The sequence below is a fragment of the Arvicola amphibius genome, chromosome 8 (genome assembly GCF_903992535.2).
Source record: "Arvicola amphibius chromosome 8, mArvAmp1.2, whole genome shotgun sequence".
Lineage (NCBI taxonomy): Eukaryota > Metazoa > Chordata > Mammalia > Rodentia > Cricetidae > Arvicola > Arvicola amphibius.
The window spans coordinates 8,689,487-8,705,596 of record NC_052054.1 but is presented as its reverse complement, the minus strand read 5'-3'; the positions used below and the strand labels follow the sequence as shown (position 1 = coordinate 8,705,596).

At 45.5% G+C, this 16,110-nt stretch overlaps 1 protein-coding gene across 1 annotated transcript; it reads right to left on the bottom strand.

The window, feature by feature from the left end:
- Positions 1-3,140: 3,140 nt before the first annotated feature.
- Sod2 (superoxide dismutase 2) lies at positions 3,141-12,170 on the bottom strand. Its single transcript, XM_038339965.1, has 5 exons — positions 12,010-12,170; positions 11,694-11,896; positions 9,706-9,822; positions 6,976-7,155; positions 3,141-5,446 (listed from the first exon to the last, which is right to left on the bottom strand). Exons 1-5 carry the CDS (start codon positions 12,030-12,032, stop codon positions 5,301-5,303), a joined length of 669 nt encoding a protein of 222 aa, XP_038195893.1. The 5' UTR covers positions 12,033-12,170; the 3' UTR covers positions 3,141-5,300.
- Positions 12,171-16,110: the final 3,940 nt, after the last annotated feature.

Genomic DNA, 16,110 nt, shown 5'->3' with positions numbered 1-16,110 from the left:
CCCTCTTCCCTGAGCCTAAAAGGGGTTGTGTTGTAAACACATTCACTAGGAGCAGGCAAGCCATGGTGAGCTGATCTCTGCATTTGACCAGTTGTAGATTTCTGCTGGCTACAAGAAGAAGTTTCTTTGATGAGGGGAGAGAGCGACACTTACCCGTGGGAATAAGGATCAGTATTTAGAACACTGTGAGATTATAACAGCTTAGGAAACTACAGTCTTGGGTTCTCTTCTAGGTCCCATGGCCTCACCAGCCACAGGGAGTTGGCTAAATTACAGGGACAGACATGAAACCACTCCTACCGAGTAGGCCTTAAGTCCAGTCAGGTGACAGCTGGCTACCCCAGGATATAAATGCCACTCTCACACCTTTCGGATTGTCATGCCATGCTGGTCATTGTTGTGGCCCATTGCTGTTACAGCAGAATAGTGCTACTGACTGTTTTCCCTTGGCAGCTTGTTGTCTATGGAAAGTGCTACAGGCAATCTATTTCCCAATATCACAGCAAAAGAAAACATCAGAATCTTACGTAAAATATATGTGATAAAAAGGCTTGTTTTTCATTTCTTTGCCAGATATGGTGGTTCATGCTTTTAATCTCAGTACACTGGAGGCAGAGACAGGCAGATCTGTGAGATCAAGGCTAGCCAGAGCTACATAGTGAGACCCTTTCTCAAAAAAAGAAATCATTTGCTTTCCCCCAGAGTCAAGGCAGTATTGTTTGGTTCCTGTTTTAAGACATTATGAGAACTTGAAAATTCACATACAAAACATTGTGTGATACTATGATTTATATTGAAAAGTAAATATTTGTTCTTCGTCCTTGGCTTTGTTTCTTGGCCCTCAAAATGCCTGGGATCTCCAGCAATGAGTATCTTATTCCTAAGTTTCAGAACATGAGTATTCAAACTTTTTTGATAAACAATGCTCAAAATGTGTGGGAAGCAATCTTGTAGATGATACAACTGAAGACTAGTGACCCTAACTAGCTGTAGGATAGGGGCTGAATACCAAAAACCAGGGCAAGATTAGTGGTGAGATTTGAACCCCACCCCCAGGAAAGGAAAAAGGCAGAGGGTGGAGAGGTCACCAGCGGCAATGGGGGATTAGAGTCAACCTATTAATGACGTCTTCAGAAGCAGTGTAGTGTGCGCCGAGACAGGTGGACCTGCGGAAGTGGCTGGGGGACAGTGAATGGGGCTCCCCCAGAACACCTCCCCGTCATCTCCAGCTATTCACCTGTACCCCTTCATAACGGGAACAAACGTCTAAGTGTTTTCTGGGGTCTTTGAGTTAATTAATCACCCCCAAGAAGGCAATCAAACTGGGAACACCAATGTATTAGCTACTTTTCTCACCAAAGCTATTGAGTGCCCGAGAAGCAGCAACTGGAGAGGTTTGAGTCACGGCTGAGGGATGGTCCATCACACACTGAGGGAACAGAACAGGTGGCAGCTGCAGGAGACAGAAGCTGATCCCTCACCTGTCTCCACTGAGCAGAAAGCAGAGAGGAACCACCTGCGAGTTCAGCTGGCCTTCTCCTCTTCCTCCTCTTATGGAGTCTGGGTACCACCCACAATCCAGGCAGCTCTTACCCTCTCAGTTAATCTTTTCCGAAAATGTCCTCACAGAAAGGCATATCTCACTGGATACCTTTATATAGTCTAGGTATTTCACAATCCAATCAAGTGGACACTCCAAATTTACCATTACATCCAATTTACCATTACATCCAATTTACAGATGGTTGGTCTAAAATATACACACCAGGGACTGCAGACAAGCTCTGCCGTGCTAACTTCCTGTAGAACTAAGCCTTCAACCTGTGGATCTGCCTCACACCTGAGAGACAGAGCCAGCTAAGCAACCCCCAGCTGGTTACCCTGGAGACTCTGGTGCCAGAAAGTGTAGACGGATTTAGGAGCAGGATGAACAGTTTTCTCCTATACCCCCAATACTGTTCACTCTAGGTTATATAATTAAATGTATTATTAAAGAGTTTACGTGACTTCTGGGTTTTAAGAATAAAATTTCAACTGCCCGTTATTTATTAATCCTCTTACAGAAAGTAACAGAAATGACAGCATGACGGGATTACTAACGCTCTGACACATACACACCATACAAACCGAATGATAATATTTGACAGATTTTTTTATTAATAATCAAAAACACTTTGCACTTACAATAGGAAAATAAATGCGTCTTTGATCAATAATTAAATGGAAACTACCCAGGGCCTTACAGGCTTTTCAGCAGGTACCTGATGTTCAAAAGACAGGTGTTAGCAAACTGGGATCAGTAGGCTAGCACTTTGCTATAATCTGCTTAAAAATTTACCTAACAACTTGCCTAATAGTTTAACTGAAATTACAAGAGGAAAAAAAGCTAGTATTTATACTGTTTTAGATATGACTCACACACAGCACGAATCAGTCCTATTATATGGCTTCGATACTTTCTTATAAAGATGCTCAACAGAAACTCAGATCTCACTGTAGACCAAGAATTTTGGATGCAATAAGGCAATTTCTGAACCCCAAGGTTATTTAATGCACAACAGTTTGGGCAGCAGATGCCACCTCAAAGGAATACTCATTTGGCTTCCTTGCTTCCCTCCAGACCATGCTAATGTCGGTCAAGTCCAACCATGACCAGAGCACACACTGCTGATCTAGCCCTGCACGTACTTTCCCGGACAAACACTATGCATTTCACATATTCCACTTTATTTTTTGGGTTTTTTTTTTTTTTTTTTTTTTTTTTTTTTGTTTTTCAAGACAGGGTTTCTCTGTGTATCCCTGGCCATCCTTGAACTTGCTTTGTAGACCTGGCTGGCCTCAAACTCAGAGAGCCACTTGCCTCTGCCTCCCAAGAGCTGGGATTAAAGGTACAAGCCACCACCACCTGGTGCATTTCAGGTATTTCTTTCAGAAGAAATGTCAATTTACTTGTCTCTACTTTTAAAAAGACAGAGCTAATGCCGGGCGGTGGTGGCGCACGCCTTTAATCCCAGCACTCGGGAGGCAGAGGCAGGCAGATCTCTGAGTTCGAGGCCAGCCTGGTCTACAAGAGCTAGTTCCAGGACAGGCTCTAGAAACTATAGGGAAACCCTGTCTCGAAACAACAACAACAACAACAAAAGACAGAGCTAAATCATCTAAGCCTCATTTTACACTGGAAGATTTAATTCTTTAGTTTGTAAATTCTCTTTGTCTCTTATAATCTATGCATGAGGAAAGACTTTAACTTAATGGACACAGCATGACTCCTCATTCTCACCAACAGAAAGTCACAGAAAAATAGAGCCTCATAGAAATTTCAACATTGAATTTTGTTTTTAATCTGAAAGCTTAGCAGGAGTCAAAGTTATATAAGTCAGAAGTCTCTGTAAATCTGTAAGATCAACTCCAACCCGACAGACTTGTATTCAAGTCACTGTATCAAAGTTGTACTTTCCCAAAATGCCTGCATAAGAGTTCACAGCCTCATGAACAAAGGTTAGTGGCAACCACGGGACTCTCATTGCTCAGTCTTGCCACTGCCCCACACAATAGACGCTACTCAGTCTTCTAAGTCCTTCCATGCACAAGCAGAAACATACACAGAGAGCCATCAGAAATGGGTCAGCACTGACATCAAACACCTGACTGGCCTCTACAGCAAACTCTTAAAAAGTGCTATGAATTTAAGTATTTTTTTTTAACTTCAGTCTTCAATATTGAAACTGCTAAGTTACTCCATTTTTCCACTTAAGGAAAATATATTTGAGGGGAGAATTTAAAAACTTGGAAAAAAGAAACTTCCAGGGGCCAGAGAGATGGCTCAGTGGGTAAGTCCTTATTGCTCTTGTAAAGGATCCTAGTCCCAGCAACCACATCAAGTGACTCCAGGTCACCTGTAACTACTCTGGCTCAAAGGATCCAACCATCTCTTCTAGACTCCATGGGCACCTGCACTCATGTGAACACACTTACCCAATCATACATAGCTAAAAACAAAATAAACCTTAGGGTAAAAATACTCCAATAAGAAGTAAAATCTGCATGCATGGGGCTGCTGGCCTCAGTCTTTTTGATAATAAACAACAACTAAACACTATTCAGTAATAGAACTCTAAATGACAGGTCCAACTAATAAAACATTACACAGTCACCAAGATAATTTCGAAGATGGTGAAACAAAATGTGAAAATCCACAAAGCGTCCCTGTGTCATCTGCATAGCGCACAACTCCACGTGCAAACACTGCACTGGAATGCAATCAGAAACACTGCCACCTTGTCGTGGAAAGGTCTTCCCTTTATGAACAATATAAAGCTCCTCTGGGGGCTACAAATAATTGAAACAACCTACAGAAGAAATGATAATAAATATCTCTGAAAAACTAATGCTCTCAGGGAGATACCCTACTGACCTCACTCAGAAAGGTGCCACCTGGCCCAGGGTATAGTTCTGAGATATACAATTAATGGGACGGAATGGCTTCCCAGAATGCACTGTGGCCTATCCCCATGGCTGACATCATCAGGCAGGCCCTAATTTGTCCATCTCGAGCACTTCCATACACCACACAGTTGGTTTTAAAGACAACATTGTTTTTGCATCTCTGCCTGTAGAAAGCCCCAGAGGTACAATCACTTCCTCTCATGGTAACAGTTCTCAGTCAGCGACCAAGCTATGGGATCCATGATTGTTTTCAGTACTGAGGGAGAGCCCAGGGCCCTGAACGCACAGACAAGGAAAGCTCTACCACTGAACTATAGCCTTAGCCTCAAGTTACAGATTCCAAATGAATGGGAAACTGTGACCATGAATAAAGAAATAAAGACAGCTATGTGACATCCTCTAAACAGAGGATTACTTACCAAAATGGGGAATTTTTAATAGGAAAGGGAACTATTCAGTTCTCTGTTTTATTAACAACTCAGGGGGGAAAAAAGAAAAAAAAAAACACTCAGTATTTTTTTTCTAAGTGTAGTAGAACAGGATTCCAGACTCTCCCATGGACCCCAAACATAGAGAAGGAATATTTCTGATGGTCTATAATGACAGTTATAGCATCCTAGCAACAAGGCTTTAATGAAAATGTCAATCAAGAGCAATTCACACAGAGTATATACTGTTCTCAAACAGTTGCCTAATAAATTTAATTAAAAATAAGAAATTGTCATAACATGTTCATCAAATATGTGGATAGACATCAATAAATGTTACAATAAGCAGTCATAGTTACTGCAGTATTCTATATTACTACAAAAACAGCCATCGAGGGCCTGACATACTCAGTAAGGTGACAAGCTTTACTTCTTGCAAGCTGCGTATCTTTCAGCGACGTTCTGCCAGTTGATGACATTCCAGATAGCTTTCAGATAATCGGGTCTGACGTTCTTATACTGAAGGTAATAGGCATGCTCCCACACGTCAATCCCCAGCAGTGGAACGAGGCCTGTCAACAAGAGGGGAATCACTCTTTTAGACAGCAGCATCCACTGCTTCTTATGTCACAGAAAATTCGCCTAAGGATGACTATTCCTACAAAAACATTTACATTTTTATTTTTGAAGAAAATATAATGTGTAATAGCCCCCCAGAAAGTCAGACCTCCTCTTAAAAAAGCAAAGGAATCACCTAACATTGAGCCCCAGCCCTTCTCCCAACGTCAGTCAAGAGACACAGTGAGGTGGGCTGCCTAGGAGAGGCTAAGGCCCTAAGCTTCCCTTCCAAGTTCTGAGCACCAGGGGGTTGGAGGGGAGAAGCCTAAGAAGCCTGTTTTACTTTCCAAGGCTAATTTCAGGTTTCTAAATGAGCCACTAAAAAAACATATTAACAAGAAACTAAACAGAACCAAAAAAAAAAAATGATTGCTACCTTCAGAAGTTAAATGGTATAAATGAAGAACATATACAAAGGATGTTAAATATATATATACATATTTATATACATATATATACATATATACATAAATATATATATATACATATATATATATATATATATTTAATCCTCAAGCCAGATACGGTGACACAGGTCTGTGTCCCCAACACATGGGAGGCTGAGGCAAGGGGATACAGAGGAGGCCAGCCAAGCTTAAACAGCAAAGCCAGACTCAAGCCTCTCTATGAAAACATCTCAGCCAGTTTATCCAGATCAGTTATGAGGAACATAACTCGCTACTAATAGAGTAGTAATATTTTAATAACTTTTCACTCTAATGCACTTTCTGTGTGCAGAGGACTGCAGGAACCACGACCTCTCAGCGAGTGCCCGAGCAGCAGACGGACTCTTACTTTCTGTACCGAACTTTTCCATGGTATCAGATGCTGTGGCATCTTACCTCCCCCAAAGAACCATCCATGTTCCTCAAAATCTGAGTGTATGTCGAGACGTGAGTGACATGAGCAGAGGTGAGAGGAGGAGCAAAGAGTGACCGTTTGACATCACATCAGAGATGGAGCCACAGCCCACTGCTACACACTGTGGCTCTCCACTTCTTCGCTCCTCAGTGACGTTTACAACAGATGTCTAGTTCAGTCAGGCCCAGGGAAGAAGGAAGGGTTGCTGAGCTGGTGTTTCATACCCTGAAGTTCTGCAGAAAGGTCCCGAGTTCCGTCCTAGCTTAACTCCAACAATCACCAGAGGGGAGCAGAAGATCCACCAAGGCAGACTCAGCTTCTACGCCTTTCTTCCTTCTTATTGCTTATCTAATCTTAGGCTTTTACTGTTGTGTATAGTATTAAAATGAAAACTGACCCTAATTTTCTACAGGATGAAGCAGGACTTCCGATTAAAACATTCTTATTAAAGAGCCTGCAAAAATCACATGTGCTTATTTTACAAAGTATCAGTTTATTGTGAAGACTCTGCTATAATCTACTAACATTTGCTCAAATTATTATACATTCATAAGTTTAAACTTTGCTAGGTTAATGTACTCTCTAGTACCTCCAAAACGAAAAGATGAGTTTCAAAGCTTACCTGTGGTTCCCTGCAGTGGGTCCTGATTAGAGCAGGCAGCAATCTGTAAGCGGCCTTGCTCTTTATTGAAGCCAAGCCAGCCCCAGCCTGAACCTTGAACTCCAACAGACACAGCCGTCAGCTTCTCCTTAAACTTCTGGAAAGACCCAAAGTCTCGCTTGATAGCCTCCAGCAACTCTCCTGAAGGGGGTGTGGAGGGCAGAAAAAGACTTCAAAAACTACAATAAAATGCTATGTTCCTAACACTAAAATATTCCTGTCCAAGAACCAACTGGACAACATCAATCCAAGACACAGACAACCCAGAAAGCCTATGTAACGCCAAGTTCCTGCTCCCAGCGCCAGACACTGAGCTGAGTTTCCATTCAACACATTTTTAATGAAGGCTGATTAATGCAGTTATGGATTTCTTCAGTCCCTGGGCTGTTTCACCAGGAAAGAAAGAACGTTCTCCACTGGCTTCCTTTGGTTTTCCCATTTAATAGTTTCGACTTGGACGTCCCCACTTAGAGACTGAAAGTTACTGCTGCTATCCAGTGCTCACCAACATCTCCCATCTTTACCATACTATGTCTCAGAAGCGTTCGTCGCTTTTTCGTCATTGAGCTAACAGAGCACTTAAGAGGGCTGGAGCACAGCTCAGTGAACAGACCGAACTGGCATTCGTGAAGCCCTAGATTTAACCCAACAAAGTAAGGGAAAGAGAGAAAGAGAGGAGGTGGTGATGGGGAAAGACAATCTCTCTCTCTCTCTCTCTCTCTCTCTCTCTCTCTCTCTCACACACACACACACACACACACACACACACACACACACACAAAACCTGGCCTCAAATCCTCCTGCCTCCACCTCACAAATGCTGGATTGCAGGCATGTAGTACCCTATCCCTAGTTCAATCTTTTATTCTGTAACAATACAGAATTAATTCTGCATTAAGTATATCTCTGAATCAAATGGGTCCAACATCTCACCTCTCCCATTCTATTGACCAAAACATAATTATCTTCTACAAACACAGCTAATGCAGCAAGTGGTACAAACTGTACAACAGAAACTCCGGCCCCGCTGACTGGCTCCGACACATTTTATATCCTGAAACACCGGCCCCACTGACTGACTCCGACACATTTTATATCTTGAAATACCAGCCCCACTGACTGACACCAACACACTTTATGTCCTGAAACACCGGCCCCATTGACTGACTCTGACATACTTTATATCCTGGTCACAGCCAAAACCTCACAAGTATCAGTCACAGTCTGAAGTGCTTAGGGGTGAGTATGTGAGCTTCTGAGTAAATGAGTAAGACAGGCTGCCTTTTTTAGCAATGGTTAAAAAAAAAAAAAAAAAAAAAAAAACAACTTTGAACAACAGGGGCCTGGGAATGTACCCCAGTAGCAGGTTGACCTAGCACATGGAAAATCAGGGTTCAATCCCCAACACCACTGCCAAAGAGATGAGGGTTGGGGAGAACCAACAAAACCAGACACTTAGAGCCTATTTCTTCTAGAGGGAGAAGAAATCAGGGAGGAGATCCTCCCCTAATGAGAAGACAACTGAAAACACCTGAGCCTTCACAAGCCCCAGAGGACGCCAGAAGAGCCGCACCAGCCAGGATAAGATGGTGGAATTATCTAATGTCTTACAGAAAATATTAACATATGGAGTGGCTAAAGAGCAGAGGATTTGTTTGTTTAAAGACAAGCAGACTGTGCACATCCTTCATTGCCCATGTGTTTCTTATTCTTGTTTTCATGGGAAGCTTGTTTTTCTGGGACAAGTGACTTTTCTATCAGGAACGATAAACAAAGGCATTGCTCCAAGCACTTGACACACAATTCTGAGAGCATCCCCGCCATGACCCCTGAACCACACAGGTGAATCAAGTACAGTAAAATGGCTAGCTGTCTTTCTCCAGTGGGCCACTGCCAGTGGAAAGTTTATTCCAAGTACACACACGTGTGTGTGTGCGAGAGAGAGAGAGAGAGAGAGAGAGAGAGAGAGAGAGAGAGAGAGAGAGAGAGAGAGAGAGAACGTGTGGGAGCGCACCTGGCTGACATAATTCCCTGGACACAATCTTCTACTCCTCCTCCCTTTGAAACCTAACTTGTCACACCCTAACTATATAAAAAATACACCAATATGAAACTCAGGGAGAATCTAGATAACAAAAGAATGGACAGTCTTCTGGGGGCAAAGGTCAGCGGACACGTACTTAGCATACAGAAGATACTGGGTTCAATCCCCATAATAAAAAGACAGGCGAACCAGGCAATGGTGGCACATGCCTTTAATCCCAGCACTCGGGAGGCAGAGGCAGGCTGATCTCTGTGAGTTCGAGACCAGCCTGGTCTACAAGAGCTAGTTCCAGGACAGGCTCCAAAGCTACAGAGAAACCCTGTCTCGAAAAACAAACAAACAAAAAAAGACAGGCAGGGTAAGGGGTAGGGAGGCGAAGGGGGGCATGCTGCATTAGATGGCTCAGAGAGCAATAGTACTTGATGCTCTACAAGCCTGGCGAGGCAGAAAAAAGCCAGCTCCATGCCTTTCATTCCAGCTCTCGGAGGCAGAGGCAGGCGGATCTCTGTGCGTTCAAGGCCAGCCTGGTCTACAGGAGCTAATTCCACAGAGAAACTCTGTCTTGAAAAAAAAAAAAAAGGACAAAACAAAACTAACCATCAGTCCTGGTGTACACCAAATATAAAGCTGTAGCAGCATCTACCAACCTTTGGGTTCTCCACCACCATTGGGGCTCAGGTTTGTCCAGAAGATGCTGTGATTGATATGGCCCCCACCATTGAACTTCAGTGCAGGCTGAAGAGCAACCTGAGTCGTAACATCTCCTGAAATACAAAGCACAGACACCTATTAGGAATTCTTCCTCTCCAGGCAGATCTCTGAACTTGAGGCCAGCCTGGTCCAGAGAGTGAGTTCCAGGACAGCTAGGACTATACAGAGAAACCCTGTCTCGGAGAAAGAAAAAACAAAACTTCCTGTTTGTTCCTGCAATAGAGTATTACAGTCAGGCATTACAGCAGCACTCACTAAACAAACAAAGCTCTGGCTACACGCACAGAAAAAAAAGTATTAAATTTAAGATGATTTTACAACACTCAGGAAAGTTTCAGATATCAGATGTCGCCTTGAAGGAAACACTTTCCCAACTGGGATATTCCCGCTTCACCATGACCTCATCCTTCCCCACCTGCTAGTTCCTAAATCAGAGTCTCTTCCCGTATTCAAGGCTCATGTGACTTACTTATTGCAAGTAAATCTTCCAGAATGTGGTAATTTTCTTCTCTTGGGTTGGCCATTTCCCGCAAATACAGTCATGCTGAAATACCACACTTCTCCACTAGATGCCCCTAGCCAACCAGTTGTCACTAACACTTGACTCAACCAATTTCCCAGACCTGAGAGTCAATAAAGTACATTTAAGAAAAAGTAAATTTTACTCTGCAGTTCTTCAAGCAATGCAGCTAATCTAGAGACAGGACTACCAATCATTTTCCCTGAAAAACTACTAACGGACTAAAGAGACGGCATACTAATTTGACTAGCCATTAAAACAATATTCCCAGGCATTGTAGGTGGCTCAACAGGTGAAAAACAAACAAAAAGCTCTTGCCAGGAAAACCTGACAACCCGACCCGAGCTGACAGTCTGAGTTCAGTTCCTGGACACCACAGTGTAAGGAAAGAATCAACTCCCAAAAGTTCTCCTCTGACCCCTGCCAGCCAGATGTGTCCAGTATACATCCACACATGCACAGACAGGTTTTCTTCTACCAGTGTTCCCATAAACATCATCCGAGGTGCAAACACAAAAGTCCACACACTATGGCTTAAAAACATAGATAAATAAATTTAACTATTTTTCCATTTAGTGACAGATACTGTTTACCACAAAATAGATATATTTTTTTGTGAACTTTGACCCCAAAGTTAAATCAAGAAAAGAGCCACGACTAGCCGGTGCTGGCCGGTGCGTCTGCTAAGTTAAGTGCTAACTCCTGTTGTCCTGTCCCACATCTAGTAAAAGGTGTGAAATGAGAGTCTGCCAGGGGCTTCTCGGGGGCGGGGGGGGGGGGGTCAGGGAGCCCAAGCCCCAGACTGAACAATCCTACTGTTGTCCAAAACAATGACTATAACCACGATGTGGGCTGCAGACTCCTGATGCCACGCACACTTCAGACCTTCTCCGGCACCTGCTGCCAAGCCACTCACGGAACGCTCGCTCCCAGCAAAGCCCCAGCCACTTCTAGCACCAGCCATCCTGCCACTCAAGGGCACCTGGCTGACCCAGCCTGGGCACTCTCAGCCCTTCTGCAAATGGCTGCCAAGGCTACCCAAAAAAAGCAAACTTTCCCAAAGCCACGTTATATAACAACAACCGCAGATTTTAAATATCCACATGCAAAACGAAAATATTAAATATTCATTATGCAAAAAGCAGTGGCGTCCGGGAACAGTCTGTAAACGACTCCCAATTTACCAATGTTAGCCAGCAACACGGGTGACAAAGACGGACTCAGAACAGTCAAGTGTAGCAGGTACTTTCGGGAGGTGCCGCGTTTTCCGGAATAGTAAAGGACGTTTGTACAAACCAACGGGGCACTCTCCTGCATCGAAACCGACCACTGTCTGGGAAAGGGGGAGCCGGTGGCAACCGGTGCCCACCCGGGGCGCCTCTCGTGCAGGGGCCTCGCACCTACCCTTGGCCAGGGCCTCGTGGTACTTCTCCTCAGTGGCGTTCAGGTTGTTCACGTAGGTCGCGTGGTGCTTGCTGTGGTGTAGCTGCATGATCTGCGCGTTGATGTGCGGCTCCAGTGCGCCATAGTCGTAAGGCAGGTCAGGGAGGCTATGCTTGTGCCGGGAGCCCGAGGCACTGGCCGCTGGGGCCAGCCTCCGGCCCGCGCTGAGAGGGACACAGAGGACGCCGCGTCACGCACCCACAGCGCGAACCAGCCACGCTCGCCACCCCGAGATCCCCCCACGGAGGACGCCGCGGCCCCGGGCCCCGCCGCTCACCTGCACACCGCCCGACACAACATACTGAAACGCCCTAGGCCGCCGATCTCCGAAGAACACGTCCGTTCGCTCTCAAGCGCGCGTCCGCTCTGCCGCGTCCGCACCGCGTCCGCAAGGACAGCGCACGGCGGTGACCCTGCCGGCCGCGCTCATCCGCTGAGGGGGGGACGGCGGCGCGGGCGCCCGCACCGTGACTAAGCGACGCCCGGAGAAGGCCGCGCCTCCCCCGCGCTGAGTTGGTAGGGCCCGCGAGTCTGCCAGGGCCCCGCCCCTGATGTGACCACGCCCCCATTCTCAGCCATGGCCCCGCCCCGTCTCGGTCCGCCCCGCCCAGCCTGGACTCTGGGATGTGGCGCCTCCCCTCCTTTTCCACGCGCGCCCCTTGGAAGTCCCGGAGATCGTCCTCCGGGAAGCCACGGCCCTGCTGCTGGTCAGAACTTTGGTGTAACCACGGCCCCTCTGACCCAGTTACTTGTGCCCGGAATGACCTTCCCTGGGGCTTTCTCCAGGCCGGAGTCAGGACCACAGCCAAGTTTCTTGATCACCCACGGGCTGCCCAGCAGCAGGACTGTTGAACTTAAAATCATGTCGCAGGTTTGCATGTGTTCATCTTTGATACCCGTGGGATTGGTGCTACTGACTCCAGGTGCATCTTGCCGCGCCTCTCAGTTAACGAATAAGCGTCGGGATTAGAACGCCAAGTTCATGTTTCCTAAACCCTGCCTGTACCCTGCAAGTTTTGTGACTTCGGTGACTTCAAAAACCACTGTTTCCCCTTGTGGCCTTATAGTCTAATAAACTATCAGATGTTTTCAGAACGATTATATATAGAATTTAAGACAGTCTTCCTCTGCCACAGATAGGATTTGGGTTTAGGCCTTCATTTGTTAGAGAACACGAACTATCAAAGGAAACAGAAGGCCCGGAGGCTACATAGTTCCCAGTGTTTTCTTCCACCCCCTGTGCGCGCGCGCGCACACACACACACACACACACACACACACACACACACACAAGAATGGGCTTGTGGTAAGAGGAATTCGGGAGGATGCTTTCAGGCAGAGAGACTTGTTCACAGGCCTCAGGAGAAGTGCTGAGTGCCTGTGCTCAGGTGGAGGAGTCCTGGCTTGTGTTGTGGATACCTTTAAAATTCAAAAAGCCTAGATCACCATGAAAACAAGTGAACCGTGTTAGCTGAGAAAAAGGAGCCCTGAAGGTGTCCCTCCAGCGAGGTGGTCTAACGCTGTTACCCTGAGGGGCAGGCTAGTCAGGTCCGCATGCTTGGATTTAAAATCTCTCATGAACAGATTTTAGCTGTGTCCTCTTCTGTTTTGTCTTAATTTTTCCCCAAAATTAATGTTTTAGGTTAGCATACAAAGTAATGGGTTTCATTATGGCATTTTCATCTGTACTTCTTTTCCTCTCATGTCACAAATCTTACCCAGGCAGGAACCTAAGTGAAAATGACTTGTACCTGGCATTGTTCATAATCTCCAGAGACACAGTCCCTAATGCCATCATCCCAAATGTTGAAGTTCCAAAAGAACCAAATCCCTAAATGTACATTTCCTACAGTTACAATTCTGAAAGAGTATAATGCTGAAATCCTGAAGCCAAAATCCAAAAATCTCAATTTCCTTGTTTTTTAAAGCAAAAGAAAGATTTAATAAAAGGGGTAGAAACCAAATTCTAGGGCCGGGCGGTGGTGGCGCACGCCTTTAATCCCAGCACTCGGGAGGCAGAGACAGGCAGATCTCTGAGTTCGAGGCCAGCCTGGTCTACAAGAGCTAGTTCCAGGACAGGCTCTAGAAACTACAGGGAAACCCTGTCTCAAAAACCAAAAAAAAGAAAAAGAAAAGAAAAGAAACCAAATTCTAAGGAAATTTCTAATCACAGAATACAGAGTGCAAGAATCCACAGATGTGCCATCTGTCCTGACATTCCTTCAGCTGACAGTATTTTGGATTTCTTATAATGACTCAAAGATACATTTGCAACAGGTAAGGACCACCACAAATGGGGGTGGGGGAGCAGACACCCACTAAACCATGCTCTCAATATCACTTAAGTCCATAATGTTATAGACCAGGAACCCTTATGACTTAAGCCAAAACTAGTGGGGTTCAAGATGGCCACGCCAATGACAAAATCAAGGAGGAACCGCCAAGGAAACCAGAGTAACGATTGTCCCAAAAACCCCTCCAGCTTCAGTGACTCCCGGTTAACTTAAAAATGGTTCATTCTGGAGGCCACACAGCTGAACAGCACGTCGTTAGTTTCCTGCTAGCTTTGACACGTGGATTTTGAGAACCATTGCCTAGGCAACTAAAAGCCTTGACTCTACCAAAATATGTCACTTAGGGGTGACTTAAATGGCGTGAAAGGGTTACTTCGCAGTCTCCATATTGCGTCAGCCCCTTCTGTCTTAAGTTGAGAGTCAGACTCAACTCAAGTTGTTGGTCATTTGAGAAATGTTTTGTTGAAGACCATGGCCCAGTGTGAACTTGGCCTCCTGCCCTCTGGAGCAGGTATGTGTTTCTTCCGCCCCAACCTGCCTTTCTCTGAACCTCAAGACTTGTCCTTCAGCTTTACTGTATGGTCCAAACCAGACCATGAGGCTAAGATACTTTTGCAAGACAATGATGTCAAGAAAGACTCAGCAGTTCCTCTGGTAAGCCTCTGCCTGTCACCCTGGAAACCTCAAGGCCAGTGGTTGCTCACAAAAAGAACATCTTTTGAAATCATGCTTATGACTAATGGACAATTACCTAACTTTAGTCTCCCCTCACCCACAACTCCATAAAGCCTTGCTCCTCCTCATGCTACATCTTTTTCCTCAATCACCATAGTCTCACTTTGGCTTAAACTAAAGTTGACCGGCTTAGGCTGATGTCCCAAGAAAGGGGGCTTGCCTGTCTTCCCTATTGTAATGTTTTGTAACTTGAAGAAATCTCTTTTCTCTGCCTCCAGAAAGCTTGGAGTACAGGCCTGTGCCACCACATCTAGCTGCTTGTCTCAGTTCTACCGTGTTCATGCCCTGAAATCCTGAGCTTGAGTCACTAACTGGTTGCTGAGTCCGTTATATATATGGTATAAAAAGACACACGGTGGTGATGCTGTTTAGTCTCCAGAGTTGTTTCCTCCAGATCTGTGCTCTGACGTGCATGTGAACTGTACCTCACACCCAAAAGTCAACTCAACCCTGTCTCCCCACACCTCTTTCATATGTATATGGTGTTCGTATATGTCTGTAGGCACTGCTCTCCTGGAGTCCAGGGATCCATAGCAGGTATCTTCCTAAATCGGTCTCTACCTAATTTTTAGAGACAGGGTCTCTCACTGCAGCTGGAGCTCATCAATTCCCTGGGTCCCATCTGTCTCCACCATGACCCCAACAGCACAGGAGTCCCAGCCAGGCACCACCACACCTGGCGTTTGTGGGTGCTGGGGATCTGAACTAAGATCCTCATGCTTACACAGCAGACACTTTACCCAGTGAGCCACCTCCCAGCCAACTCCCGTGTGTGTGTGTGTGTGTGTGTGTGTGTGTGTGTGTGTGTGTGTGTGCACCTCTCCCACTTATGCCTACCATCATAATTCCTGACTTCTCATTGTATTTCTTGCATCTATCTCAAGTCATAATTTTTTTAACCCAAGACTTGCTACTCTCCCTTTATTTGACCTTCGGCCATTTATGTCTAGACTACATTTGCTTTTTCCCCAGCGTCAGTGAAAAGCCAGCCTCCTGGCTTTTCCTTTGACTGCTCCCTGAACAACTCTTCCCACCCTTGCAAGGAACCCAACAGAACCAAGGAAGGGTGAAAGAAGGTTCATCCCATGTGTAAAACCAACGAGTCCCTCCAAAAGCCCCTCCCCCCCACACACACACACTGATGACTATGCCAGGTCTCTGCCTCCCTTAGGGAAATAAACGCCCCTCACACCTACTACTGCAATGAAAGAGACTTTGCTTCTGTGTGGCCACCAGGTGGTGCTCCTTCGCAGAGTACAGGACTATGCAGACGTTTCAGGACAGTTTTTGTTGAGAACGTATGCCCAATAACCACAGTTCCATATGCCTGGACAATGAATAGCCCCGTG